This window comes from Molossus molossus, unplaced genomic scaffold (assembly GCF_014108415.1).
Source record: "Molossus molossus isolate mMolMol1 unplaced genomic scaffold, mMolMol1.p scaffold_m16_p_19, whole genome shotgun sequence".
Lineage (NCBI taxonomy): Eukaryota > Metazoa > Chordata > Mammalia > Chiroptera > Molossidae > Molossus > Molossus molossus.
Window position 1 is genome coordinate 33,784,911 of NW_023425354.1, and position 27,225 is coordinate 33,812,135.

A 27,225-nucleotide genomic window follows, 5' to 3' on the forward strand; every position below is an offset into this window, starting at 1 on the left:
TTGTGTGCAGTGTTCTCTCTTCTCCTGGTATATACCTGGGAGTCAAACGAAAGGGTCACATGATAACTAGGTCTAAATTTTTGAGGAACTTCCAAACTGTTTTCCTAAGTGGCTGTACCATTTTACATTCCCACCAGCCATGAATGAGGGTTCCGATTTTTCCACATCCTCTCCAACACTTGTTATTATCTGGTTGTTTTGTTTTGTTTTACTATAGCCATCCTGATGAATGTGAAGTGCAATCTTGTGTTTTTTTAAAAAATCCTCACTCGAGGACATTTTCTATTTATCATCAGATAGAATGGGAGGGAGGGAGAGAGAAGGAGAGGGAGGGAGAGAGAAGGAGAGGGAGGGGGAGGGAGAGGGGGAGGGGGGGAGAGAGAGAGAGAGAGAGAGAGAGAAACATCGATGTGAGAGCGACACACTGACTGGCTGCCTCCTGTAGGACTCGACCAGGGCTGGGGATGAACTGCAACTGAGGTACGTGCCCTTGACCGTAATCGAACCCGCAACTCTTTGGTCCACGGGCTGACGCTCTAACTGCTGAGCCAAACTGGCCAGGGCCAAAAAGCACATTTTGTCCAGTGTGTTCTCATTATGTCAGGGTTTTGATTTGCATTTCTCTAATGTCTAATCTTTTCATGTGCTTATTGGTCACCTGTATATCTTCTTTGGAGAAATGTCTACTCAAATCCTTTGTACAGTTTTAAATCGGTTTATTTATCTTTTTGTTCTTGTGTTGGATTATGGGTTAAATTGCATCCCCCCAAGAGATATGTTGAAATCCTAACCCCCAGTACTTCAGAATGTGACCTTATTTGGAAATTGGGTTACTACAAATACAATAGTTAGAATGAGGTCATACTGGGGAATCGTGGCCCCTCCATCCAATGTGACTGGAGTCCTTATAAGAGGAGGAAGACACACACACAGAGAAGATTGCCAAGTGAAGATAGAGACACAGAGGAATGTGGTGGAGGGAGGGACTGGAGCGGTGAGTATACAAGCCAAGAAATGCCAAGGATTTCTGGCGACACCAGGAGTGAAGAGAAAGTGTGGAACAGAAGATTCTTCGTTGAACTCCAGAAGGAATCAACCCTGCTAACGTGGATTTTGGACTGCTACAGAGAACACATTTCTGTCGTTTTATGCCTTCCAGTTTCTAGTACTTTGCTACAGAAGCCCTAGGAAACAAGCACGATTTACGAATAATTTCTCCAATTCTGTAGGTGGTCTTTTTACTTTCTTTTCTTTTTTTTTAATTCTCACCTGAGGACATTTTTCCTTTTTTTTTTTCCAGATAGAGTGGAAGTGAAAGAGAGAAAGAGAGAGAGAAACATCGACGTGAAAGGGACACACTGAGTGACTGCCACCCGCACGACCCAACCAGGGCCGGGGACAAACTGCAACCGAGGTACATGCCCTTAGTGGGAACCGAACCTGGGTCTCTCGGGACCGCAGGCCGATCGCTCTAACCGCTGAGCAAAACCGGCCAGGGCTCACTTTCTTGATGGTGTTCTTTGAGGCACAAAACTTTTAAATTTTGATGAAGTCCAGTTCATCTTTTTTCTTGTTTCTGTGCTTTTGGTATCTGAGAAACCAATGCCTAACCCAAAGGAAAAAGATTTACTCCTGTGTTTTCTGCTAAGAGCTTTATTGTTTTAGCTCTTAGAATTAGGCCCATGATCTACTTTGAGTTAATTTTTGTGTATGGTGTGAGGAAGGGGTCCATCTTTATTTTTTCTCTCTGGACATCCAGTTGTCCTGGCACCATTTGTCCAAAGGATGTAGAGTTTTTCTGCCCTGCTTGTAGGGTTTGAGATAACGGAGGCATGAGTGAGGAGCACCCACAGCCCTCACTGGCCACCCTGCTTCTGTCCCCCACTTCAGAGCAGGCCCCAAGGCCCCAGGCAGTCAGGCCCTCCCCTTTCCCTTCTGTTACTGTCTCTGAGTCTAAGGCTGCTTGCTGGCTTTGGGAAGTGGAGTGGGTCTGGGGTTCAGGGGCTTGTGGGAATAGATTCCAGATTCTTTTTTCCCCACTATTTCAAGTGCTCCCTGCCTTTCTGTGCCCAAGTGTGTAAGAGCAGAGGCAAGGGGGCTGGCTGGGCCATCAGACATGGCTGCCTACACAGAGAGGAGGAGTCACACAAGGGGTGGGACCAGCCCAGATGCTTTGTTGAATGCAACCAACCTCAACTTGGCCGTGCTATTTCCACCCCCTAAATCAAGATTTCCCTCCCTGCTTCCCTAGACAGGGAAGGGGAGCAGGACTGGGGCTTCCCCAGAAGGATTGGTTTAGATAATTTAGTTCATGCAGATGCTATAAGATGCCTTCAGCCAAGAGTGAGAGTTCTGAGTCAGGAGCTTGTGGGCCGGGAGGGCTCACAGCTGGGCCTCCAGGGCTTCCTCTGAAAACCCTCAGTCACATTGGCAGGTGCTTCCTTCCGCCAGTGACAGGACAATGTGTCGATGAAGGTGGCTACAGGGGACCATTTACAACACAGGATTCTGAACAAAGCCGGCCTGGATCATCATGACTCAGGGGAAGTCCCTGAGGAAAATGGGCAGGAGCAACCTCCTGGCTGTCTAGGCAGCCTGGCACACATACCTGGAAAATTCTGTGACCTCCCAACCCCAGCTAATGGCCCTAATGGGAGAGACCACTATCCCTTCAGACTCGGCTCAGAGGTCATCTGCTACCTCCTCCTAGAGTCTTTCTTTACTCATCCCCAGCCTACCCTCCTCCTACCCCCCGCTGTGCTAGGAACCCCCATCCCACCCCAGGGCTCCCATGGTGTTCTGGGATCACCCCTATTCTAGCACCTACCAAACTGTTTGTTTTCTTTGTGCCTGCATAGAGTTATAACAGATGAAAGACTAAACCTTGACTTTCAAACATCTTTAACATAAAATAAGGGTGGGGCGAGGGAAGTGGAAGGAAGGACACAGATGTGGATTCTGAGATGACTTATGTTTACTGAGGGCTCCTCTGTCCACAGCCGAGAGACAGACAACTGGGACATGTCAGATACGCTCCAGTGACCACAGATTAGCCACCAGGAAATCATACTCTAGGGGAAACCTTTGTTCTCTTAAGCAATGGAGAAAAACAGTGGGGACACTGGGTCCCTGGAGCTTCAGCCTGGACTGAGCCCTGTGGCTGTGCCCCTCGCCAAGGCCCCCCGTTATAAAGCAGAGGGGGAGGTGAGCTAGAGAGGGGCGCACCACTGTCTCCTTCTCATTCCCCTTTCACACCATCTTCCTACCTCCTGCTCACTCAGGGCCACATCTGGCCAGTCCCCTGCTCCTTTAACAGTGGGAGGAAAATCACCATTGACCAAGGATCTCAGCCAGAGCAGCACCTGCCACCAGGGACGAAGACAGAGTAATGCCACCTGAAGTTACTAAAGGCATTAGGATGCTTTAGACAACAGCTGAACCCAGAGAGGAGTCTGGCTGAGTAAGATACCAGGTCTCTGGACCACTTTCAAAAATGCACATTTTGCTCTAGCCAGGTGGCTCAGTTGGTGGGAGTGTCATCCTGTACACCAAAAAAGTTTTGAGTTTGATTTCCGGTTGGGGCACAAAATTAGGTTGTGGGTTCAATCCCTGGTCGGGGTGCCTATGGGAGGCAACTGATTGATGATTCTCTCTCACACTGATGTCTCTCTGTCTCTCTCCCTTCCTCTCTCTCAAAAAAAAAGCATATTTTGTCCAGTGTGTTCCCATTATGTCAGGCAAAGGACTGCCTGTACTTCTACCTGGAGGAGGGGAAGGTGCCATAGGAGGGTGGTCCAGGAGGGCAGTGAGTAGGGCCGACTCTTAGAATTCGAACTGTCCTCTGCAAATTAAGCTGAGGAACCAACTCACAACCCCCCCACCAGATCCACGAATACAGTCACCCTAGCGAGCTCCCTCGGGCCCTGTATCTTTCCTTCCCAGGCCCCAGCACTCACTTATCACAGTGTAATTATGATATCTAATCTAGTGTCTGTCCCCAAAGAGCAGGGTTCTTGTCTGTCCTGTTCTGCTGCTGTATCAAGCATACTGCCTTGAGTTGAATGAATTTTTTAAAAAATTTTAAAGGAAGATTGAATAGCACTTAGGGTTAGAAAACCTGACAGTGAACCCTCCCTCCAAAAGTGGTAAATAAATATCAGTGACTAACTTCCAGAAGCACAGAAAGATGAGAACCATGGAGGCAGCACACAGGGCATAGCCCCACCCTGTGCAAAGGCAGGGAGCCCGCCAGGCCGGTGTGAGCAGGCGGGTCATGCAGCGATGCCCAGTGACTCCCGAGTGGAAGAATGAATGGATCCACAGCTCCCCTGGGACATGGCTCCAGAAGGGGCGAGCATCTGAAGAACGCACACTGGACTCGGCAGCAGGTGCTTTGATGCCACGTTACCCGAGCAACCCTCTAACAACCAGACTGCCCTGAGCCCGCCAGCAGGCAGAGCCTGCCCTGGTCAGACCAACCTGCCCACCTCTGCACTTGATGGTGCACTTCTCAGTGTAAACTTACGAGCTGGCATTTTAAGAGCCTCTAGAGAGTTCGAGAACTATTAATTGATACCTATTCTCTTCCAGGTACAATGCTTGGAGCTGACAATACAGATATAAACAGACATGGTCTTTCATATCATGGAGACAATAGTCTAGTCAGGAAGACAGAAAATATACAAGTAGACAAAAAAAGAGATACTATAATTTCCCATAGTGACAAGTGTTTCGAAGTGGAGCAGGTAAATGGGAATGAGAGTCACTGGTGCGTTGGAGGCAGCGTGGTCAGGGGAGACTGAGACACCGGTGAGGGAAAGGAAGGAGTCAGAAAAGGGTCCAGGCAGAGGGAACAGAAAGTGGAAATGCCTTGGTCGGCACCACAAGGAGGCCAACGGGTCAAAACGGGTGAGCAGAGGAAGAGCTTTCTGATGAGTGGCGCTGCCCTGTCCCAGCGCGGTTGGTGAGGATAAAGAGAAATGACAAAACTCGTGTATTACTAGCACGAGGATAACTCAGTACAGCGCTGTTAGAACACTGTTTGGCAGTATCCACTAAAGCTAACCATACGCCTACCCAATGACCTAGCAATTCCACTCCTAAATATCTACCTACAGAAATGAGTACACAGGTTCACCCAAAGGCAAGTCCAAGACTGTTCACAGCAGCTTTCCTCGTAATAGCCCCAAACGTGGAAACAACCAAATGTCTGTTAGCAGGAGCATGGAGAAATACATTATGATATATTCTTACAGTGAAATACTATGGATCAATGGAAAAGACCAAACTACAGCCCTGGCCAGTTTGGCTCAGTGGTTAAAGCATTGGCCTGTGGACCAAAGAGTTGCAGGTTTGATTCTGGTCAAGGGCATGTGCCTTGGTTGCAGTTCAGTCCCCGGCCCTTGTCATTCTCGTGCGGGAGGCAATCAGTTGATGTGTCTCTCTCACATCGATGGTTTTCTCTCTCTCTCTTTCTCTTTCCCTCCCACTCTATCTGAAGATAAAAAATGGATGCCCAGCTGGTGTGGCTCAGTGGTTGGGCGTCGACCTATGCACCAAGAGGTTGCCGGTTTGATTCCCGGTCAGGGCACATGCCCAGGTTGTGGGCCCGATCCCCAGTGGGAGACATGCAGGAGGTGGCCAATCGACATTCTCTCTCATTGATGTTTCTATATTTTGTACTCCCTCTCCCTCTCTCTCTAAAAATCAATATTAAAAAAAAAGATAAAAATGGCTCTAGCTTGTTTGGCTCCGCGGTTAGAGCATCAGGCTGTGGTCCAGAGAGACCTGGGTTCGGTTCCCGCTAAGGGCACGTACTTCGGTTGCAGTTTGTCCCCAGCCCTGGTTGGGTTGGGCAGGTGACAACCACTCGATGTGTCCCTTTCACATCGATGTTTCTCTCTCTCTTCCCTCTCTCCCTCCCACTCTATCTGAACAAAAAATGTGAAAATGTCCTCGGGTGAGGATTAAAAAAGAAAAGACCAAACTATCGCCCCATGCTGTATGCACAGATGAATCTCATAGACATAATGTTCAGTTGAAGAAGCAAAAGCATGTATTGGAGATTTCCATTTATATCAAGTTCAACGACAGAAAAAATTGGTTTCCTTTGGTGGGCTGGAAATGTTCTATATCTTGATCTGGATGGTGGTTACAAATATATAACTACTCAGTGAGGTATGTATACATTGAGGATCTGGGTACTTTAAATACACTATTCCTCAAAACTTTTTAAAAGGGGGAAATAATAGTCTTTTTTTTTTTTAATCCTCACCCGAGGACATTTTTCCATTTTTGGTTCAGATAGAGTGGGAGGGAGAGAGAAGAAGAGAGAGAGAGAGAGAAATATCGACATGAAAGAGACACATCGAGTGGCTGCCACCCGCACGACCAACCAGGGCCGGGGACAAACTGCAACTGAGGTACGTGCCCTTAGCGGGAACCGAACCCAGGTCTTTCTGAACTGCAGGCCGATGCTCTAACCACTGAGCCAAACTGGCCAGGGCTTGCTTTTTTTTAATAATAATAGTCTTTTAAACAAATACTGCTGGTACAACTGGATATCCATATGCAAAAGAATAAAGTTGGACCTCATCCTTACACCATATATAAAAATGAACTCAAATTGGTTCACAGATCTAAATGTAAGAACTAAAACTATAAAAATTTTATAAGAATATATAGGAGTAAATCTTCATGACACTGATTAGGAAATAGGTACTTAGATACAACACCAAAGCACAAATGACAAAGATAAAAATAGATAAATTAAACCATATCAAAATTTAAAACTTTCATGCTGCAAATGATATCACCAAGGAAGCAGAAAGACAACACACAGAATGAGAAAAAATATTTGCAAATTACACATCTAATAGGGTCTAGAATCCAGAATATATAAAAAATAACTATTATAACTCTTAATTAATCAATGTCACCCCAATAAAGTCAATAAAAAAGTGAAAAAAGCATTATAACTCGATAATAAAAGATAACACTGGAGAAAGGTTCTGATTGACATTTCTTGAAAGAAGATACAGAAATGAGAATAAGCCATGAAAAGATGCTCAACATCATTAGCCATCAGGGGAATGCAAACCAAAACCACAGTGAGCCCTGGCCAGTTTGGCTCCACAGTTAGAGCTTCTGCCCTCGGACCAAAGGGTTGTGGGTTTGATTCCTGGTTGGGGTTGTGTACCTGGGGTTGCAAATGGCCCTGTCCCTGTTGGGATCGTTAGGGAGGCAGCCAATCGGTGTGACTTTCTTACATCAATCTCTCTCTCTCTCTCTCTCCCTCCTTCCCTTTCATTCTATCTTCAAAAAATCAATGGAAAAATGTTTTCGGGTGAGGATTAACAACAAAACAAAGAAACAAACCATAATGAGATACCACTTTTCACCAACTAGGATGGCAATAATAATAATAATGAAAATAATGATGACAATAAGAACTGTTGGTAAGGATCTGGAGGAATGTACTGCTGGCAAGAATATAAAATGGGGCAACTCTCTTGGAAAACTGTGGCAGTTCCTCAAAAGGTTAAACATAGGGTTAACACGTGATCCAAAAATTCCACTCCTAGGTCTGTATCTAAGAGAATTAAAAACATATGTCCACCCCAAAACTTGTACATGAATGTTTATTTCAGTATTATTTATAACAGCCAAAAAGTGGGGGAAAAACCTCAAATGTCTATCGACTAAAGGGGTAAATAAAATGCAACATGTCTGCACAATGGAATCTACAATGGAATATTACTCAGCAATAAAAAGGAATGAAGTAGGGATACATGCTACAACATGGATGAACCTTAAAAACATTGTTAATCGAAATAAATCGCAAAAGGTTGCATATTATATGATTCTATTATATGATATGTCTAGAATAGCCTATCTATAGATTAGTGGTTGCCAGAGGTTGGGGGGAGTAAGGTAGGGGAAGGGAAAGGGTTGGAGAGTGCCTGCTAATGGGAAGGGGGATTTCTTTTATGGGAGATAAAAAGGTTAAAAAATTTTATTGTGGTGATGGTTGCAAATCCCTGTGAATGTACTAAAAACCCTGAATTATATACTTTAATTATGTGAATGGTATGGTATGTTAATTTATCACAATGAAGCTGTTTTTTAAAAAGTATATGTGCGTGCCTCTTTCAGTCTGTTTCATGGTCCTGGTCCCATCCTGAGTTATAGGATCTGGAAGCTACAATCCAGAAGAGAGATGTGCATGGACGGAGCTGAAAAGGAAGACCAGCTGGAATAACTCCAGGCTTCATGTCCATGTGCACACAGGCATACAAGTTCCTACCTCTGCAGTTCGTGACACCAGAATAAACTGAAATAGCCCAGGGGCTTGGGTTTTGGCTTGGACTACTGTTTCACTGGGCCAATAATTCTCAAGCCTCACTACCCTGGCTAAAGCAGGACGTTCCCAGGTCTGACTTCCCTTAGGTTATCAACAAACTGGATTGGCTTATTCTAGAGGTGCTGTCCAAAAGAAACACAATGTGAGACACATGTCATTTTAAATGTTCTAGTAGCCGCATTTTAAAAAATATAAAAAGAGCCCTGGCCGGGTTTGGTTCTACTATGGGCGCGTGCCTCAGTTGCAGTTTGTCCCTGGCCCTGGTTGGTCGTGCGGGTGGCAGCCACTCGATGTGTCCCTTTCATGTCGATGTCTCTCTCTCTCCCTCTCTCTTCCTCTCACTCTATCTGAACAAAAAGTGGAAAAATGTCCTCGGGTGAGGATCAAAAAAAAAAAATTTAAAAATATAAAAAGCAGTTAAAATTAATTTTAGTAATATATTTTATTTAACCCAATATATCAAAATATTTTCATTTTGATGTGTAACCAATAAATTATGAATGAGAAATTTTACCTTCTATTTTCCATACTAAGTCTTCCAAATCCAATGTCTGTTTTACACAACTTATCTCAATGTGGACTGGCCACACTTTAAGTGTTCAATAGCCACATGGGGCTGGGAGCTGCCAAACTGGATAGCACAGTCCTAAATCTGGATCATGTTGCAAAATGAGTATTTTCAAAGGTATTATAGAAAAATATTAATTTATTAATAACAAGTACTGAGGAGGAAACCAAGGTTCAGCGAGGTAAAGTGTCTGGCCCAAGGCCTTAAGCTGTTCGGTGGCGGTGATTAAGAGCAGTCTGTGGTCAAATGAGAATTATCTCCTCACAGGGTGGATGTGAAGATGACAGGAGGTACCCATGGGAACTGACTGGCCCAGTTCCTGGCTTATATCCACTACCCACACACCCAGAAACGTTAGCTCCATCATCATGATGCTATTAACACTACCACCACGCAAGGAGAGGGGTCAATGGGAGAAGGCAGAGACCACTCTGGGTCACCAGCTGGGGAAACCCTGACCAGCTCTGAGACATTTTACCAAGACCACCCCCAGAACAGCCTGTACCACTCACCGGACTGGTGGGTGAGGAAACCATGAGGCTCAGTCCAGCTCTGTCATGCACCGAAGGCTTCTCCTGGCCACTCCCATGGCCAACTGCTCTCACAGGACTAGAGGGCTGCTGGTCTGAAGTGCTCCCCGAAGTGACAGCTTGGGCAGCGCCCAGATGCTGCAAGCCCAGGATGCCAGGTGCCTGGGAAAGTGCTTCCTGCTTGTGGCTACCACCTCGAGTCCCAGAGGCCGTGTGGGCAGAGAGGGGCTCTGCAGGCACATCAGCGTGCGGGTGTGTGCTAGTGTCCAGGCAGCGGCCGTGGAGGGGGGGCGTGGCCCGCAGTGTGGGAATCTCCGGTTCTCCACTCAGTCCATGGGCTGGCACACAGTTCACCTGGGCTTTGCTGAACTCCGACAACACCCTAGAAGTGTTTAAACAAAGAAATTTGTGTGACAAGCTGTCAGCTAGAATGCCAAAGGCTACTGGGGTAGTGGTAAGAATGGAAAACTGCTGTTCTGTGACTTAAGAAACAAACCACTCTTTTCATCATCCACTGCACTCCCTCGCTCACGCAGCCCTCCTCCTCTGACATTCCCCACCCACGCTTCTCCCGCGCTGGGACCAGACAGGGTGGGCAGGAGGGTTGTGGAGCCGGATCTCAGGTGAAACGCTCACAAAGCAGAGAAAAAGGACTTGATGTGGATGAACTGGTTGCCTTTACCTTCTGCACAGGCTAACTGTGGGCCTGGAGCGTTTGCTTGGCCAAACAAACGGCTGCATGGGCAATCGTTTTCCCAGCGGACTGCGGCACAGCCTGGCGAACAGAGCGTCTCAGCGCTGGGCTCCCCGACAGCACTGAGGCACCAAGACCCCACGCCCTGGGACATGCACTTAGCTAAAGTGAGGACCCACTTTGTTCCTGGAACAGCATCTGAGCAGCAGGGTTGCGGGAAGTGAAAGGGCTGGTCCACTTCAGAGCTGGACTGGCTGTGGAGTCAGAGAAGACTCCCATTCCCAGAAATTACTGCCGGGGATCAGTGTACACAGGGTGTGCAAGTGTGCATATAAGTATGCATGAGGTGTGCACCTGCTCACTCCTCCCAATGGAACTGGCTCTTCCTGCCCCTAAATGGTGCTTCTGGGGCCACAGGGAGCCAGTGTACACACACATGCACACACGCACACACAAGCACGCATCACAAAAACCTACTTCTGGGCCTTCTGGAATGTGCACTGACTAGTGGCTGCTCTGCCTTCCCTACCCTGAGGCTTCTGAGACTCTAAGTTCCTTTTCTAAAGTAAATCTATTTGCTGGCTCCTCTTCTGCTTATGAATCCAGTTGAGTCTGTCATGGACAAATGCAGGTTCAGATGACAAAAAAGCTGTCTGGAGCCCAAGAGATTGCACACATTTGTCCTAATGGCTTAGACTGGGTCCAGAGGACACATCAAACTCCCCTTCATGTGGGCTTACGGAAACTAAAATTTTAGAACTCCAGTTTTCACCTGATCGTGTTCTGGCTGAGCTCTGCTGTTATCTACACCATCTTAACCCCAAACAACATTGCAAGACCTTCTAGCCAAGAATAGGTAACCAACATTTATGGGCAAATGATTTTCAACACAGGTGCCAAGACATTTCAATGGGGACAGAATAGTCTTTTCAACAAATGATGCTGAGATAAATGAGTAGTTCCATGCAGAAGAATGCAGCTGGATCCCTATCTCACACCACGTTAAAAAATTAACTCAAGCCCTGGCCTGTTTGGCTCAGCGGTTAGAGCGTCGGCCTGCGGTCCAGAGAGACCCGGGTTCGGTTCCCGCTAAGGGCATGTACCTCGGTTGCAGTTTGTCCCCGGCCCTGGTTGGTCGTGTGGGTGGCAGCCACTCGATGTGTCCCTTTCACATCGATGTTTCTCTCTTTCTCTCTCCCTCCTGCTCTACCTGAACAAAGAATGAAAAAGTGTCCTCGGGTGAGGATAAAAAAAAAAAAAAAAAAAAATTAACTCAAATAGATCAAAGACCTAAAGGTAAGAGCAAAAACTATAAAACTCTTAGAAGAAAACAGGTGTAAGCCTTCATATCTTTGGGTCAGGCAATGGTTTCTTAGATATGGCATCGAATGCATAAACAGCCAATAAAAAAATAGATAAATTGGACTTCAATAAAATAAAAAACTACTCATGCTTCTAAAGGATACTACTAAGAAAGTAAAAAGACAACCCGTAGAATAGGAAAAATATTATCATATATCTGATAAGGGTCTAATATCCAGAGTATATAGCACTCTTTTTTTTTCAATCCTCATCTGAAGGTTTGTTTGTTTGTTTGTTTGTTTGTTTGTTTTTTTGGTACATGCCCCTAGCGGGAACCAAACCCAGGACTCTTTGGTCCACAGGCCGATGCTCCAACTGCTGAGCCAAACCGGCCAGGGCTGAAGGTATGTTTATTGATTGTTGTTGTTGTTGTTAATCCTCATTGGAGGATATTTTTTCCAGTGATTTTTAGAGAGAGTAGAAGGGAGGGATGGGAGTAGGGAGAGAGAGAGAGAGAGAGAGAGAGAGAGAGAGAAACATTGATGTGAGAAAGAAACATCAATTAGTTGCCTCCCATACATGCCCTGACCAGGGATCGAATCTACAACCTAGGTATACACCCTGACTGGGAATCAATCCCACAACCTTTTGGTGTACGGGACAATACTCCAACCAACTCAGCCACCTGGCCAGGGCTATATAGCACTCTTACAACAAATAACCTAATTTAAAAATAGGCAAAGGCCCAGTTAGTGTGGCTCAGTGGTTGAGCATCGATCCATGCACCAAGAGGTCGCCAGTTTGATTCCCTGTCAGGGCACATGCCCAGGTTGTGGGCCAAATCCCCGGTGGGAGGTGGCCTACTGATGTTCTCTCTCATTGATGTTTCTATCTCTTCTATCTCTCTCTCTCCCTCTCCTTTCCTCTCTTTGTAAAATCAATAAAGAAAAAAAAGTTTAAATACAAATAAAAATAGGCAAAGGGTATGAATAGACATTACTCCAAAAAAGATATCCAAATGGCCAATATATACATACAGAGATACTCGGTATCATTACAGAGTAGTGAAGTACAAATCAAAACAACAACAAGAGCTACTTTCCGTTCACTAGGATGGCTATAATAATAAAAAAAACAATGACAGAAAATAAGAAGTGTTGGCCAAGACGCAGAGAAGCTGGGACACTCATACACTGCTGGTAGAGATATAAATGGTGTAGCCTCTGGGAAAAACAGTTTAATAATTCCTCAAAAAGTTAAACATAGAGTTATCATATGGCTCAGGAATTCTACTCGTGGATATATCTCCAAGAGAAATAAAAACATATGTTCCAAAAACATGTACATGAATGTTCTTAGAAACATTATTCATAATAGCCAAAAAGTGGGACAACCCACTGTCCATTAACTGATAAATAGATAAAAGAACTGTGGTATACCCATAGAACAGAACATCATTCAGTCACAATACATGCTACAACATGGAGGAACCTTGAAAATATACTATGTGAAAGAAGCGAAAGAAGCCGGTCACAAAAGGCCATGTATTATATGATTTCCCTAACATGGCATGTCCAAAATAGGTAAATCCGTAGCTAATGGGTAAGGGATTTCCTAACAGGGTGATGGAAGTGTTCTTGAACTAGATAGTAGCAATGTTGCACAACCTTGTGAATATACTAAAAACTACTGAAGTGTATACTTTATTTTTATTTTTAAAAATTATTGCCCTGGCCGGTTTGGCTCAGCGGTTAGAGTGTTGGCCTGCGGTCCAGAGAGACCCGGGTTCGGTTCCCGCTAAGGGCATGTACCTCGGTTGCAGTTTGTCCCCGGCCCTGGATGGGTCGTGCGGGTGGCAACCACTCGATGTGTCCCTTTCACGTCAATGTTTCTCTCTCTCTCTACCTCTCTCTCCTTCCTACTCTGTCTGAACAAAAAATGGAAAAATGTCCTCTGGTGAGCACAAAAAAAAAAATTATTTAATTTATTGATTGATTGATTTGAAAGAGGCAGAGAGAGGAACAATGATTTGTTGTTCCACTTAGTTATGCATTCATTGATTGATTCTTGAATGTGCCCTGACGGGGGGTCAAACCTGCAACCTTGGCACATCAGGATGATGCTCTAACCAGCTGCTACCCAGACAGGGTGTACATTTTACAATGGAAAATTTTATGGTATATGAATTATATCTCATTAAACAAAAAGATGACTTATCAGAGAGAGATGTAACTGTGTTTGTGGAATAGTTGTGGGGGAGGAGGGGGCGCTGGTTCCTGCTCCATGGCTTCACTCAGAAACAGACACATGCAGGAGGCGGCCAAGCAATGTTCTCTCTCATCGATGTTTCTATCTCTCCCTCTCCCTTCCTCTCTTTCTAAAATCAATAAAGAAAAAATAATGTTAAAAAAAGTTAAAAGAAACAAATACAAATCCAGAAGTGCAACTTGCAGGGAACAGGGACTGATGAGTTCTGGAAGCAAAGGGCTAGTTTCCACAAGCAGAGGAGGAAGGGACATCTGCTGACCTGTAGTATGTGTCCAAACTACTGTGATGGAATGGGCCACATTCTGAAATGAACTAGGGAGACAGAGTTTTGACAAATGTCCCATCAGGTCCCAGCTCCTCATGGGCTCCTGGGAGGTGCTCTAGCGACTGATTAAAAGCAGGGATCCAGAGTCCTCCTGGCCTTGGCTAGCACATTACTAAGTGCTCCCCAACAAGTACCTAAAGTCCATAGATTTAATTCCCTTATCTGTAAAACAGGCATGGTAACAGCACCCACTTTTATGAGTGACAAAAATTAAATAAGATAATATACACAAAATGCTTAGTAGAGTGTTTTGCACAAGTTAAATACTCAATAAATGTTAACCTCAATTTGTTATTGTTGCTGTTTTGATTATTATTATTATTACTTTTTGGTATGTGCCCCTAGCGGGGACCGAACCCGGGACTCTCTGGTCCGCAGGCCGACGCTCCAACCGCTGAGCCAAACTGGCCAGGGCATTGATTGTTATTGATAACATTGCTTAGACTTCAGGTAAACAAATATAAAATTGTAAGGAAAGGAGTAGAATTATGGAAATACTCACTAGTATTACCAAAATGGTTATCAGTTATAAATGAATCCTAATCTATAAGAAAGATTCATGTGACAGAGTAGACTGGGTGTTAGAATCAGTGACTTAATGCCTAAAGAAATGCCACCACCCTGGCTGGTTTGGCTCAGAGGCTGGAGCGTCGGCTTGCAGACTGATGTTGCGGGTGCATGTACTTGGTTGCGGTCCGTCCCCGGCCCTGGTTGGGTAGTGGGAGAGGCAACCAGTCAATTGGCTCTATCACATCGATGCTTCTTCCCCCGCTCCAATTCTATCTAGTGATAAATGGAAAAATATCCTCGGGTGAGGAATAAAAAAAAGAAAAGAAAAGAAATGCCACCAAAAATGCCTGTGTGATAAATCAGAGCTTCTGCCAAATCAAAACCAAGGTGAAGGTGAAATCAAGTTCACAGAGCTCCACCAGAATCAGTTCTGGCCTTCAGAACCCAATGAGAATAAGAGACAGGCAGGCATCTCAATTGGAAAAAGTGCTAGAATGAAATTATGAAGAAAAGGCAAAAGAAAGAAAAGTTTGAAAACATTTGAAGAAAATACAACATAGAAATGAAACAGCTCTGTCCAGGTAGCTCAGCTGCTTAGAGCATTATCCCATTACACCATGGTTGCAGGTTCAGTCCCCTCAGAGCACATAGAAGAATCCACAAATGAATGCATAAATAAGTGGAACAACAAAATCAATGTTTCTCTTTCTCTCTCTCAAAAAAAAAAAAAGAAGTGAAACTGCTGGTCTTTCCACTTCTGTCTGACTCAGGGCAGTGGTTTTCAAAAACATTCTGTTCAAAAAATTTACTTGTGCTTTCACTTAGAAAACAATCTTAAAAAGTGTATGTATTATATGCATCTGTATCTATGCATGTACACGTGAAATAAGTAAAAAGTGGGATCTGAGGACTCTGGGTGGCTACCTTGTAAAGAACCCCAGCCAAGTGGTTCTGAGCCTGTGGTTTCTGAACACGTGGACTATCTGCTGTGTTGGTGGTACATGGCAGTCAAGAGCCACCGATGAATGCACAGAGGTGGGCTGCATGTGCTAAGAATCAATTCCCCCAAGGAAATGATGACATCTGATAAATATTGCTAACCAGCTTTGTGCAGCAGTGCTTCAGAGATAAGGAGCAGAAGTGCGGTCATCGGTCATCGTCATCGTCATCGTCATCGGTGCTCAGGAGTACTCAGCAGTAAATGACAATAACACCACCTGCTGGGCGCTCACCATGTGTCAGCCACTGCTCTAAGCACTCTCTTAACTCACTTCATTAAGATAATTAATCTTAATTATCTTCAGGCCTTTGAAACATTCTTTATCGCCATTTTACAGATGAGAACATCAAAGTCAGAAAGATTGAGTAACTTTCCACAAGGTCATAAAGCGGGTTAAGCCCAGTAGGTGTGATTCAGCGGTTTGATTCCCTGTCAGGGCACAAGCCCAGGCTGTGGGCCCGATCGCCAGTGGGGGGCATGCAGGAGGCGGCCAATTGATGTTCTCTCTCATCCATGTTTTTAATTCTCTCTCCCTTTCTCTTCCTCTCTCTCTAAAATCAATAAAGAAAAAACAAACAAACAAACAAAAAACATACGCTCCAAGAAATGCTGGTCTCTGTGGATGCTCAAAGACTAACTTCCAGTCCAGCTCTAAGAAGGCTGCATGTGCATGCATCTGTGTGTTTAGTGTTTAGTGTTAGCTGGTTCCTCATATCACTGTCCAGTGTTGGTCTGTACACCCTGACCCTCTCCCCTTTAGTTCCCCATAATAACCACAAAGGGTGGATGGTCACTGGCTCAATGACCTTAAGCTGGAATTTTCCAATCATAAGACTCATGAAAGATAAAGGCAAGACACATGACAAAGAGAAGGCTGGCTGGTCTGTGGGAGGAAGGAGAGGCAACTAAGGACTGAGACATGGGAATGAGCCTAAGTCATGCCACAGGTGCAGCCACGCTGGGGCAGGGCCCGCTCAGAAGCTATTCTGGTGCCTACCAGGTGTTTTTGTGTGTGCAACTCGTTAACAGGCATCTGATTTAATCCTCAAACAGCTCTATGAGGGGATCTCCATTTTAAAGATAAAAAATAGAACCTCAAATAGAGCCAGCAATTTGTCTGACATTACTGGACTTGTAAGTGGTAGAAGAGGGCTTGAAACTAGGTCTGCTCCAAGCCAGTCCACAGCACCACCCCAAACTGGTATTATTCCCACACCAGTCTTTACAGGTGGGAGCCCTGTAATGACCTGACCCAAAAGTGGGAGGTGGTAGAGACCAGCAGGAGTGAAAAGAAGGTCCTAACACTGGCTAATGGAACATGGATCCAACTGAAGGTAATGCTTAACAAAAAGTTAGCATTTTTTTTTTTAACCTATTAGATGAGCAAACACCCAAAAGTTTGATAATACTTGCTGCTGACAAGGCTGAGGGGACACAGATACATTCCTGATGGAATGTAAATAGGCAATATCTGTGAAAATTACAGATTATTCCATCCTTTGGCTCAGCAATTTTGCCTCTGGGAACTGACTGAATAGAGATAACTGCACAGAACTAAAAGACCACACACGCAAGGATACGTATAAAACGCTGAACTCTGATGTCCATTACATATAGGGCTGATTAAAGAAACTAAGGTATGTTCATACAATGAAAAAATATGCCACGGGGGGGAAAAGAAAAGAAACTGATATGAGAAGATCTCCTCCAAAATAAGGTGCAGAATACTGTGTTTATACTAGCTTTCGTGGAAAGAGGTGGGAGAACAAGAAATAAAATTTTAAAATCTACGTATGCATATTTTTTATACTAGATGTATTTAGAAACATTGAAAGAATATGCAAGAAAATCATTATGGTTATAGGGGCGGGAAGCACTTTTTACTGTATGCATGTTACTTTTTTTTTTTTTACACCATAAAAATAGATTATCTATTCAAAAATTAGTGTTAAAAAGCCTGACTGAAAAAGGCTCTGCCCAGGCTCCCTCTCCGGGCAATGCAGCCGCGCCATGTGCTCCTCCTCCACACCTGGGCTTGGCCCCTCTGCCTACCACCTCCAGGCTCCCTTCAGGCTTGTGTCCTCTAGGAGGTCTTCTGTGAGGTCACCGGTCACCTTACACATCATGCTTTGTTGTGTTTTTTGGAAGATGTAACTATAGCTTTGAACTATTAGTGTCCTTCTAAAGATGACAAACATATTTCACACTGAGTCCCAGAGAGATTAAGCAACTTGTCAAAAGTCGCCCAGGACAGAGCTGGAGCTTGAACCAGCTCTGAGCCCTGTCTAGATCCTTTCTCCCCACCGCCCACATGCTGCCTCCAGTTACAGCAACTTCAGTCCTGAGGAAGAGAGACGCCGTTCCCTTTGCCTTTCCTTACGCCCTGAAAGTTCAGTGCTGTGACAGGCAATCACACGCTAAAGGGAGGGAGGGAAGGAGGGGGGAAGAGAAGAAGAGGGGAGAAGGAAGGAGAGAGAAGGAAGGAGTGGAGGAGTGGTACTCACTCCTGCAGAGACGGGTCTGAATCATCAGCATTTGCTGTCCCCAGGTCTGAGTCGTATGACATGGGCTCCTCAGAATGATCGGGACTCTTGGAGCCGTTCTCCGGGAGCAGGAGGCTATCCGAGTTTAGGCTGCAGGACAGCTGGGAAGAGCTGGCCGTGTCCAGGCTGAGGGAGGAGGCGGTCAGCTGCCTGTTCCGTTGGATCTTATGGCCCGAGTGCTGGACTTCGATGTCCTCGGAGCCTGAGGAATGGGAAATGGAATCCAGCGACTCCTTGCGCTGTAGTTCTGTCCCAGAGGTAGTGGCAGGGTCGAGCTCAGAGAGGGGGCAAAGCCCAGAGAGGGCCAGCGGGGTGAGCGTCCACTCGTTTAAGATGGAGGACTTGTAGGAGAGTTCGAAGGACAGGGAGGTGAGTCCCTGCAGGAAGCTGAGGAGGAACTCGCTCTCCTCGGCGTCCCGGAGCAGGGCGGTGGGCTGGTAGAACTCGCACAGGCGGGCCTGCTCCTGCAGGAGCAGCTTCAGGTAGCACTCCATCAGGCCGTCGTTGAGGGCCAGCCGCAGCCAGGCCCTGCAGCGGCCCACGTCCGTGCTCACGAAGACCAGGTGCTCCAAGTCCGAGATGATGTGTCTGGCAAAGGGGAGAACAGAATTAGTTCAAGAGATGACTTTGAATCACTGAGATGTTATTTCATACACCGGTTGGGGCAAGAGCCAATAATAATGACTGCAAGAACAATATAGGCATGAACAATTAATAGTGTTTTAAGGGGAACTGAGAAATAGTAAGCAATAACCCCCAACTTTTTGAGGTTGGTGTCATGAAGGATAATTGCCATTTTCATTCCAACTACCTCTTGGGTCCCTGATACCATCTGCTGGCATCCAGGACATGTTTGCTGTGCTATTCCATGCAAGGTCCTTGGAACTGTGAAGACACAGGGTAAAGAATTGGTCCCTGCGCTCTATCTAGGTAACGCCTTTTAAGGGCACACCAGTTGTCAGTAGAGCTGGGGTGGGGACGGGGCGATCATTTCCGGGTTGGAGTGAAATAAATGCCATAGAAAGGGCAGTTTCTGAGCTGGCCTTGTGGGATTTCAAGAGGCGAAGCTAGAAGGAGCGCCTCCGAGGCACACGGAACTAACAGGGAAAAGGCACAGAGCTGGAAAGCAACAGACCTGTAACAGGAGTGGGGAGCACTCCAATTACAACGCGGGGAGGAGGAGCTGATTGGCGGCACAGCCAGGTGATGCAGGGTTTTGAGGATCCAACTGGTGAGGCCGTGGGGCAATGGTCCCCACACCTGGTTGTGCCCCAGAATCACATGGGGAACTTGGTCAGGATACAGATTCTGGGGCTCCAACCGAATGAATCATACTCCAGGCTAGCATATGGGAGCCTGGGGGCTATAGGTTTTTGCACAAGAAAACGAATTGATCTCCTCTATGCAGACTTCAGGATGGGTTGCTCTGGATAAGGTCAGACCGCAGGTGTTTGAAACTGAGTCCCTGGATGCCTTGATCTGATTAAATGCCCCTTCTGTGACTACCACTGTCCCCTGCATGGGCGGGCAGACCAAGCTCTGTAGGACTCAGTGATTGACCCTGGTTAGCTTAAGCTCACTGAATGTTAAGAAAAGACAGAATGAGTTAAAGGGGACAATTAGAAAGCCATTGTCACCCAGGAGGGAGGTAAGAACCTGAGATAGGGCAGTGACAGTAGGCATGTAAAGGAAGATGAGAGACTGACAAGGCACCTTTCGGCTGAAGGTGGCATCTAATAGCCCTTAGAGGCACAGTGCCAGCTACCTGTTCCGAAGTCCAGGCAGGAGGGGCAGGGCCACAAAGACAAGTGTCTCAGGGCAAATATTCAGATGCTCCACCTGGATTCCACTCTTTTACAACCCCCACCCCATACCTTGTTATGAGTATAATACTCAGCACACAGATGTCCAAACATTCTAAGGACGGGTCGGCAAAATTCCCCCATAAAGGTTCAGGTGGTCAAGATTTTAGGCTTTGCAGGCCACACAACCTCTGACAACTACCAAACTCTGCCAGGGTGTGGCTCAGAGACGGCACTCGCAAAGGTGACCACCAGGGGCTCAAAGCAGCCCCAGGCTCTTTACCTGAGGAAGGAGGGGCTAAGGAGGCTTGGTCTAACGATAACCCCTACCTCAGCCATCCCTGTTCTAGAACATAGAGCACCTGTTGCTTTCCCACACAGCTGGAGATGAAGAGCCCTGTGTCCCATATTCCAAAGCTCCTTCCCAAAGCAAAACCTCCCCAGCTGATCTCACTTGTGGGTGACAGCCTTCAGGAGGGGCCAGAACACAGGCTGAGGCAGAGGCTTCTGGTAGGCACTCTTCTTCCTTTTGCCCCCGGCTTCGGCTCGGATGTGCTTGGCATGCAGGCCGTGGATAAACACAGCCTCCAGGGCACTGCACATGGCGTTGGCATCTCCGTCTTCGCTAGTGATCACTGTGTCCGAGGATGCATACTGCTTCTGCAATGCCTTCATGGATCCCACTAGCTTCTTCTTGATGACCTAGGCAGAGCCAGATGTAACACAGGCCTTTAGAAGATCCTATGGCGACCCTAGGAATGTAACTCTGTCTGTTGAAAAATATATGCACAACAACACATGCACACACCTGTATGTATGTATCTGTACTTGCCTTCTGCAAAACTAGCACGTGCTAATTATAGAAAAGATAAAGCAGCCCAACCAATGTGGTTCAGTGGTTGAGTATCGACCTATGCACGAATCACTGGTCATGCCCAGGTTGTGGGCCTGATGCCCAGTGGGGGCATGCAGGAGGTGGCCAATTGATGTTCTCTCTCATCTAGGTTTCTATCTCTCGCTCTCTCTCCCTTCCTCTCTGTCTCTAAAAGTCAATGAAGAAACAAAAAATGTTTCTAAAGAAAAGATAAAGCATACAGAAGAAAAGGAAAATCAAAAACACCATCCAGAGATACCATTATTATTTTTATGCAAAGATATTTGTGTATCTCTTTTGTTTTTTAAACCAAGTGTCAGTAAACTGATAGCCATACAAATCTTATGCTTAAATATTGGCTCCATCATAGTTATAGTGATGGGACTTGGGTAAATCCATCTAGGACAGAGGCTTTCCATGTGACCAAGATTCCGCACAGAATCAAGAAGCTAAGAGGCAAAAACTGTTGCTTTAGAATAATAAAAAGACCAAGAAAACAGGAGCATGGTCTACATTCAGAAAGACACTAACTTGGCAGCTGAGGTTTAGTCTCAGCTCTGTCAGTCACCAGCTGGGTCACCTCAGACATTTCACCTAACCTCTCTGAGGCTCAATTTCCTCACCTGTGAAATGGGAATAATACGTCCTGATCTATAGCATGGAAGGTGGGGGAATTCCTCTTTGAGGGCAGGACTATGTTTTTATTCAACCTTGTGTCCTTAATAAATGTCTGTTAAATGAATAAATTACACAATATACAAGTCTTCTCACCCTGGCCAGTGTGCTCAATGGTTAGAGTGTCAGCCTGAACACCAAAGGGCCAGGTGGTAAAGATTTTAGGTTTTGCAGGCCACACAACCTCTGACAACTATGAAACTCTGCTAGGGTGTGGCACCAAGATGGCACCTGCGAAGGTGACCACCAGGGGCTTGAAGCGGCCCCAGGCTCTTACTTGAGAAGGAGGGGCTGATGAGGCTTGGTCTGAAGATAACCCCTACCTCAGCCATCTCTGTTCTAGAGGGTCATAGGTTTGATTCCTAGGTTGCAGGTTCAAACCCTGGCCCTAGTCGGGGCACATGCAGGAGGCAACCAATCGATGTCTCTCTCACATCAATGTTTCTTTCTCTCTCTCTCCCACACTCCCTCCCTCCCTTCCACTTTAAAAATCAATGGAAAAAATATCCTTAGGTAAGGATTAACAAAACAACAACAACAACAAAAATCCCAAAAAACAAAATATATAAGTCCTCTGGAAATATAGAGTAAAGAGAGTTCTGTCAAAATATAAGTATGTCAAAATTACCTAAGTGTTTGGAAAAGAACTGGGATGGCAAAACAAAACAAAACAAAAAAACTGGCTTGAATTGTTAGGTGACAGGATTCTGTATAAATATTTTATTGTTTTGTTTTTATTTTAGACCAAACAGCTAAGGTTCTTTGAAGAGTTAAATGTTCCTTTTTTATAACAACTTTTATGAGAAATAATTTACATAGCATAAAATTCTCTTGTTTAAAGTATACAGTTCAATGGTTTTTAGTATATTCATAGAATTGTGCAACCGTGGCCACTATCTAATTTTAGAACACGTTCACTGCCCTAACAAGAAATACTGGGCCCATTAGCAGCAACTCCCTATTCCCTTCCCCCCAGACCCTGACAACCACTAATCTACTTTCTGTTTCTATGGGTTTGGCTATTCTGGACATTTCATACAAATGGAATCATACAATAGGCAGACTTCAGTGTCTGGTTTCTTTCATTTCAGCATGTTTTCCTCTATGTAGCAGCATCTTCATGCATCAGTACTTCATTCTTTTTAATGTTTTTTTTTCTTTATTGATTTTTTTTTTTTAGAGAGAGAGGAAGGGAGAGATGGAAACATTGATGGAAGAGAACATCAATTGGCTACCTCCTGCATGCTCCCCACTGGGGATTTGGCCCACAGCCTGGGCATATGCCCTGCTTGGGAATCGACCAGTGACTCTTGGTACATGGGTTGACACTCAACCACTGTGCCACACCAACTGGGAAATACTTCATTCCTTTTTTAAAATTTTTATCCTCACCCAGGGACATTTTTGCATTTATCTTCAGATAGAGAAGGAGGGAGAGAGGGAGGAAGAGAGAGAGAGAAACATTGATGTGAGAGAGACACATCGAGTGATCGCCACCAACACGACCCCACCAGGGCCAGGGACAAACTGCAACCAAGGTATGTGCCCCTAGCAGGAACCAAACCCAGGACTCTCTGGTCCGTAGGCCAACACTCTACTGAGCCAAACCAGCCATGGCTACTTCATTCCTTTTAATGCCAAATAATATTCCACTGCACGAATATACCACATTTTATTTATCCAATTATAAATTAATAGACATTTGGGTCCTGGCCAGTTTTGCTCAGTGGTTAGAGCATCGGCCTGCGGTCCAGAGAGACCCGGGTTCAGTTCCCGCTAAGGCAGCATACCTCAGTTGCAGTTGGTCCCCGGCCCTGGTTGGTCATGCGGGTGGCATCAACTCATGTTGATGTTTCTCTCTCTCTCTCTCTTCCTCCCACTCTATCTGAACAAAAAAATGGAAAAATGTCCTCAGGTGAGGATAAAAAAAAAATGAATAGACATTTGGGTTGTTCCCACCTTTTGGTTATAATGCTGCTATGAATATTCACGCACAAGTTTTTGTGTAGACACATGCCATATATTTTTAATTCTCATGGGTATGTACCCAGGAGTGGAATTGCTGGGCTGTATGGAACACTGTTTAACTTCTGAGGAACTATCAAACTGTTTCCCACAATGGCCGCACCATTTTCCATTCCCACCAGCAATGCACGAGGGTTCCAATTTCTCCATGACCACACTGCACTTACTATTGCCTGCCATTCTGGGTATAGCCATCATAGGGGGTGTGAAGAACTATCTCATTATGGTTTCGATTTACATTTATTTAATGTCTTAATAATGGTGAGCACCTTTTCATGAACTTACTGGTCACTTGCACATCTTCCTTGGAGAAATCCATAGTCTTCAGGTAACCTATATTAAATCCCAACTTTTTTTTTTTTGGTAAATTCTCAATTTATCACCAATAACATGATCTAGAAAGGGCAGGACCTCCTCAGAGCTTGCTTCTGCTATAAGTTTTGCTCAGCCTGAGGCCTCTCTTTCCAGACAGTGCCCATACATTCCAAAGTGGGAAAAACCAATGAAATGGCTGTCCTGTGCACCCCTTCCCCACCCTTGATCCTCCCCTGCCACCTACCGGGATGGCAGCCCGGGGGTCCAGTCCATTCTCCACCACTGAGAGCATTTCCACTCAGGCAGCAGCTCGCGAAGAGAACCACATGACACCTGCTGAGACAGGTGGCGGCCAGGTAAGCAAGACCCCAACTCACCAGCCCTACCAATCCCCACACCCCGGAGCAGGCAGCAGGTCAGCCCATTTCACTCAAACTGTAAGCAAAAGAAAGGCCTTTGAGTATGAAAGTAAAAATGAGAGTGGGTTTTAAGAGAAGCAACAAGGAAGGAAAAATGTCTGAGGTCCGGATCTCGGAAGGAGCCCTGTGTGCCAGGGGTGGGCCCGCCCCAAGGAGTGAATGGAAAGGGCTCTTTGCTCCACACCAAATGCTGGCACAGAAAGCAGGGCATGACAGGCTGATGAGTTAGATGCAGAGCTGAGGGTGCTGCAGCTGAAGGTGCAAAGATCTCGCAGGGACCAGGACCAGGCCTCCCAAGTCACATTCAGGGCCAGGTCTTGCGGTTGCCCCTGACTCCTGTCTCCATCTAGTGTCTGCCGCACAGCGGTGAACAGTACATGTGAAACAGCTTCAAAGGGAGATTCTCACACATCTGCTTCTCTGTTGGGCTGGCCTGAGTAGCACAGGAACATGTGTAAAGGGGAACAACGTGGATTCTGTGGACGGAAAGGGGCCACATGCTAGCCCGACAAGTTCAGGAGAGGCTTGGCGACCCTGCGAACTCAGAGACCTAAAGTAACCACAAAGGATGGTCTGAAATTTAAACTTTTTACACCAAAAGCAGTTTAAGGAAGGTAGTCATGTCCTAGGCTAGAATCTTCCCTGACAAAAGTCAGTCTTTATCTGAACTGAGCCTGTGTACTGTCTTTTCATCTGCAATAACATACCTTAGAAGGACAGGGTGACGTCCCCTTTCCAGACCCCTCAGGGACACTCAATGCACCGGAGCAGAGAGTACAAATCCTCACACTGGCCAGGGCTGGGAGGGCTCTTTTATTACCTCAATCTGACAGATGAAAAACAGACGTGGCCCTGGCTGGTGTGGCTCAGCCCGTGTACCAAAGTGTCATGGGTTCAATTCCCCTTCAAGGCTCGTACCTGGGTTGCAGGTTTGATCCCTGGCTCCAGATGGGGTGTGTGCAGGAGGCAACCGACGTCTCTGTCTCTCTCTCTCCCCCCTCCTTCCTTCTACTCTGTCTAAAAAAATCAATAGAGCTCAGCGGTTGGAGTGTTGGCCTGTGGTCCAGAGAGACCCGGGTTCGGTTCCCACTGGGGGCGCGTGCCTTGGTTGCAGTTTGTCCCCGGCCCTGGTTGGGTCATGTGGGTGGCAGCCACTCGATGTGTCCCTTTCACATCGATGTTTCTCTCTCTCTCTCTCCCTCCCACTCTATCTGAACAAAATATCAAAAGGTGTCCTCGGGTGAGGATAAAAAATAAAAAAAATCAATGGAAAAAATATCTTCGGGTGAGGATTAACAACAACAACAACAAAACAAACAAAAAAAGGAACAGAAGCTGACCTAGGTCAAGGAACTTCCCGAGATCCCAGAGCTGATATGGTCAACTCCCGGACCCTTGGCCAGGACAAAGCCAACCCCAGCTCAAGAGAAATGCCAGACTCCTGAATGAGTACAATCTTCTCCCTTCTGGAAGAGGTGAGTATGAGCTAAGGCTAAGTGGTGGGGGGAAAGGGGCTGGCGGAAAAAGGGGGCCTGGAGGAGGGAGGGCCCTTCAGTTGGGGGCCCCAGTGGAAAAGGCTCTGCTTCAATCCCTGGCCTCTGGAGTTGGCAGAGGGCAAACATGCCCCAGAGCCAACCTCCCTAAGTCGGGACATGCAGAGGGAGGGAGGTGCATGGAGGATGGCCCCTGGGGAGCCAGCTGTAGTCAGGGCGCGACAGACCCCCGGAAAGAACACGGGGCCCTGGCTGCAGCCCCAGTGTCACTGCCTCACCCTTCAGCCACGTTCCAGCTCACACCTCCCCAGGATCCTCAGGGCCCTCCCTGGAGACCAGCTCTGTACTCTGGCCACCAGGGTGACAGGGAACAGGATATGTGCTGCAGTCAGAGTCCTTTTGAAAAGGACTGATTCTGGAAGCTGAGTTCCTTCTGGGTTACCTTGCACAGCCCAGCAGGCCAAGTCCAGCTCTCCTGCTCCAAGACCCTGAGCTATAACCCCTTTCAGCAATTCCAGTGGCCCAAGGCCTTCCCTCTAGCTGCCCTTCTACACAAAGCCTCAAGCTCCCAAACTGCCCTTCCTTCAGTCAGCCACAGGCCAGGCCTTTCAAGGCTTAAATCTCAACAATTTGAATCATAGCCTGGGCCCATTAAGGCCTCATTTGCTAATTAACTGAAAATAATAGAGTACTCATAGGAGGGAGGGAAGCTTATCAATAAGTGGGTGCTCTGGCCAAGTAAGGGTCTACCAAACCAAAGTAGCCCTGGTTGGGTAGTTCAGTTGGTTAGAGCATCGTCCCAATATGCCAAGGTTGTGGGTTTGATCCCTAGTCAGGGCACATTCAAGAGTCAACCAATGAATGCATAAATAAATGGAACAACAAATCAACATTTCTCTCTTTCTCTCCCTTCCTCTCCCTCTCTAAAAATCAATCAATCAAAACAACAAAAACCCAACGTAAACTAATGCTGAGAGGTCAGACCAGAGTCAGATAGGAGACAAGAAACTGTCACCTACAACAAAGTATCAGAAAAGCCACAAAATGACAACAGCATGGAGGAATCCAGGAGAAAAGCCACTGGACAATTCACAAAATAGTACTGGAACTCTGGGGTTTGGGGCACAATTCAGGGCACACCTTTCATAGTAGGAAGGTAAACAACCCTACCTATGGTGTGCGTTCCATAATGCCTCACAGAGACAGGAATCAGACAACCTATGACTTGAGAACTTGCTGGTGGAACAAGAACTGGGCTTTGGGTCTCTTAACTGCTGAGTCAGTGCTGCATCATCCTCCCCGTGGTCTGGGCCCCAGTCTACCATCCTCTGTGGCTGGTTTCACTCCCTGTCCTCAGAGCACTCTTTACTGACACCAAGAACCAAACCAAAGAGAGGTGTGGCTTCAAGGAGACCTAGGTTGAAGGGAGTGAGGACAGAACTTGAACAACACTACCAAAGGGCTCTTCAAACTGCACCAGTGGAGTTTAGCAGAAAAGGTGACTTTTTGCCTTTTAGGAA

At 46.2% G+C, this 27,225-nt stretch overlaps 1 protein-coding gene across 4 annotated transcripts in view; it reads right to left on the minus strand.

The window, feature by feature from the left end:
- Window positions 1–27,225, minus strand: part of PLEKHM1 (pleckstrin homology and RUN domain containing M1) — a 48,364-nt gene that overhangs the window by 17,889 nt on the left and 3,250 nt on the right. For 3 of the 4 annotated variants that reach the window (XM_036268049.1, XM_036268051.1, XM_036268052.1), the window contains exons 2-5: window positions 24,038–24,126; window positions 20,359–20,606; window positions 18,064–18,690; window positions 9,443–9,842 (exon numbers count right to left, since the gene is read on the minus strand). In XM_036268049.1, coding sequence (XP_036123942.1) covers window positions 9,443–9,842; window positions 18,064–18,690; window positions 20,359–20,606; window positions 24,038–24,085 — 1,323 coding nt within the window. In that variant the 5' untranslated portion in view covers window positions 24,086–24,126. Of the gene's footprint in view, window positions 1–9,442; window positions 9,843–18,063; window positions 18,691–20,358; window positions 20,607–24,037; window positions 24,130–27,225 lie in introns of all 4 variants that reach the window. The other variant, XM_036268050.1, reaches the window with a different exon arrangement.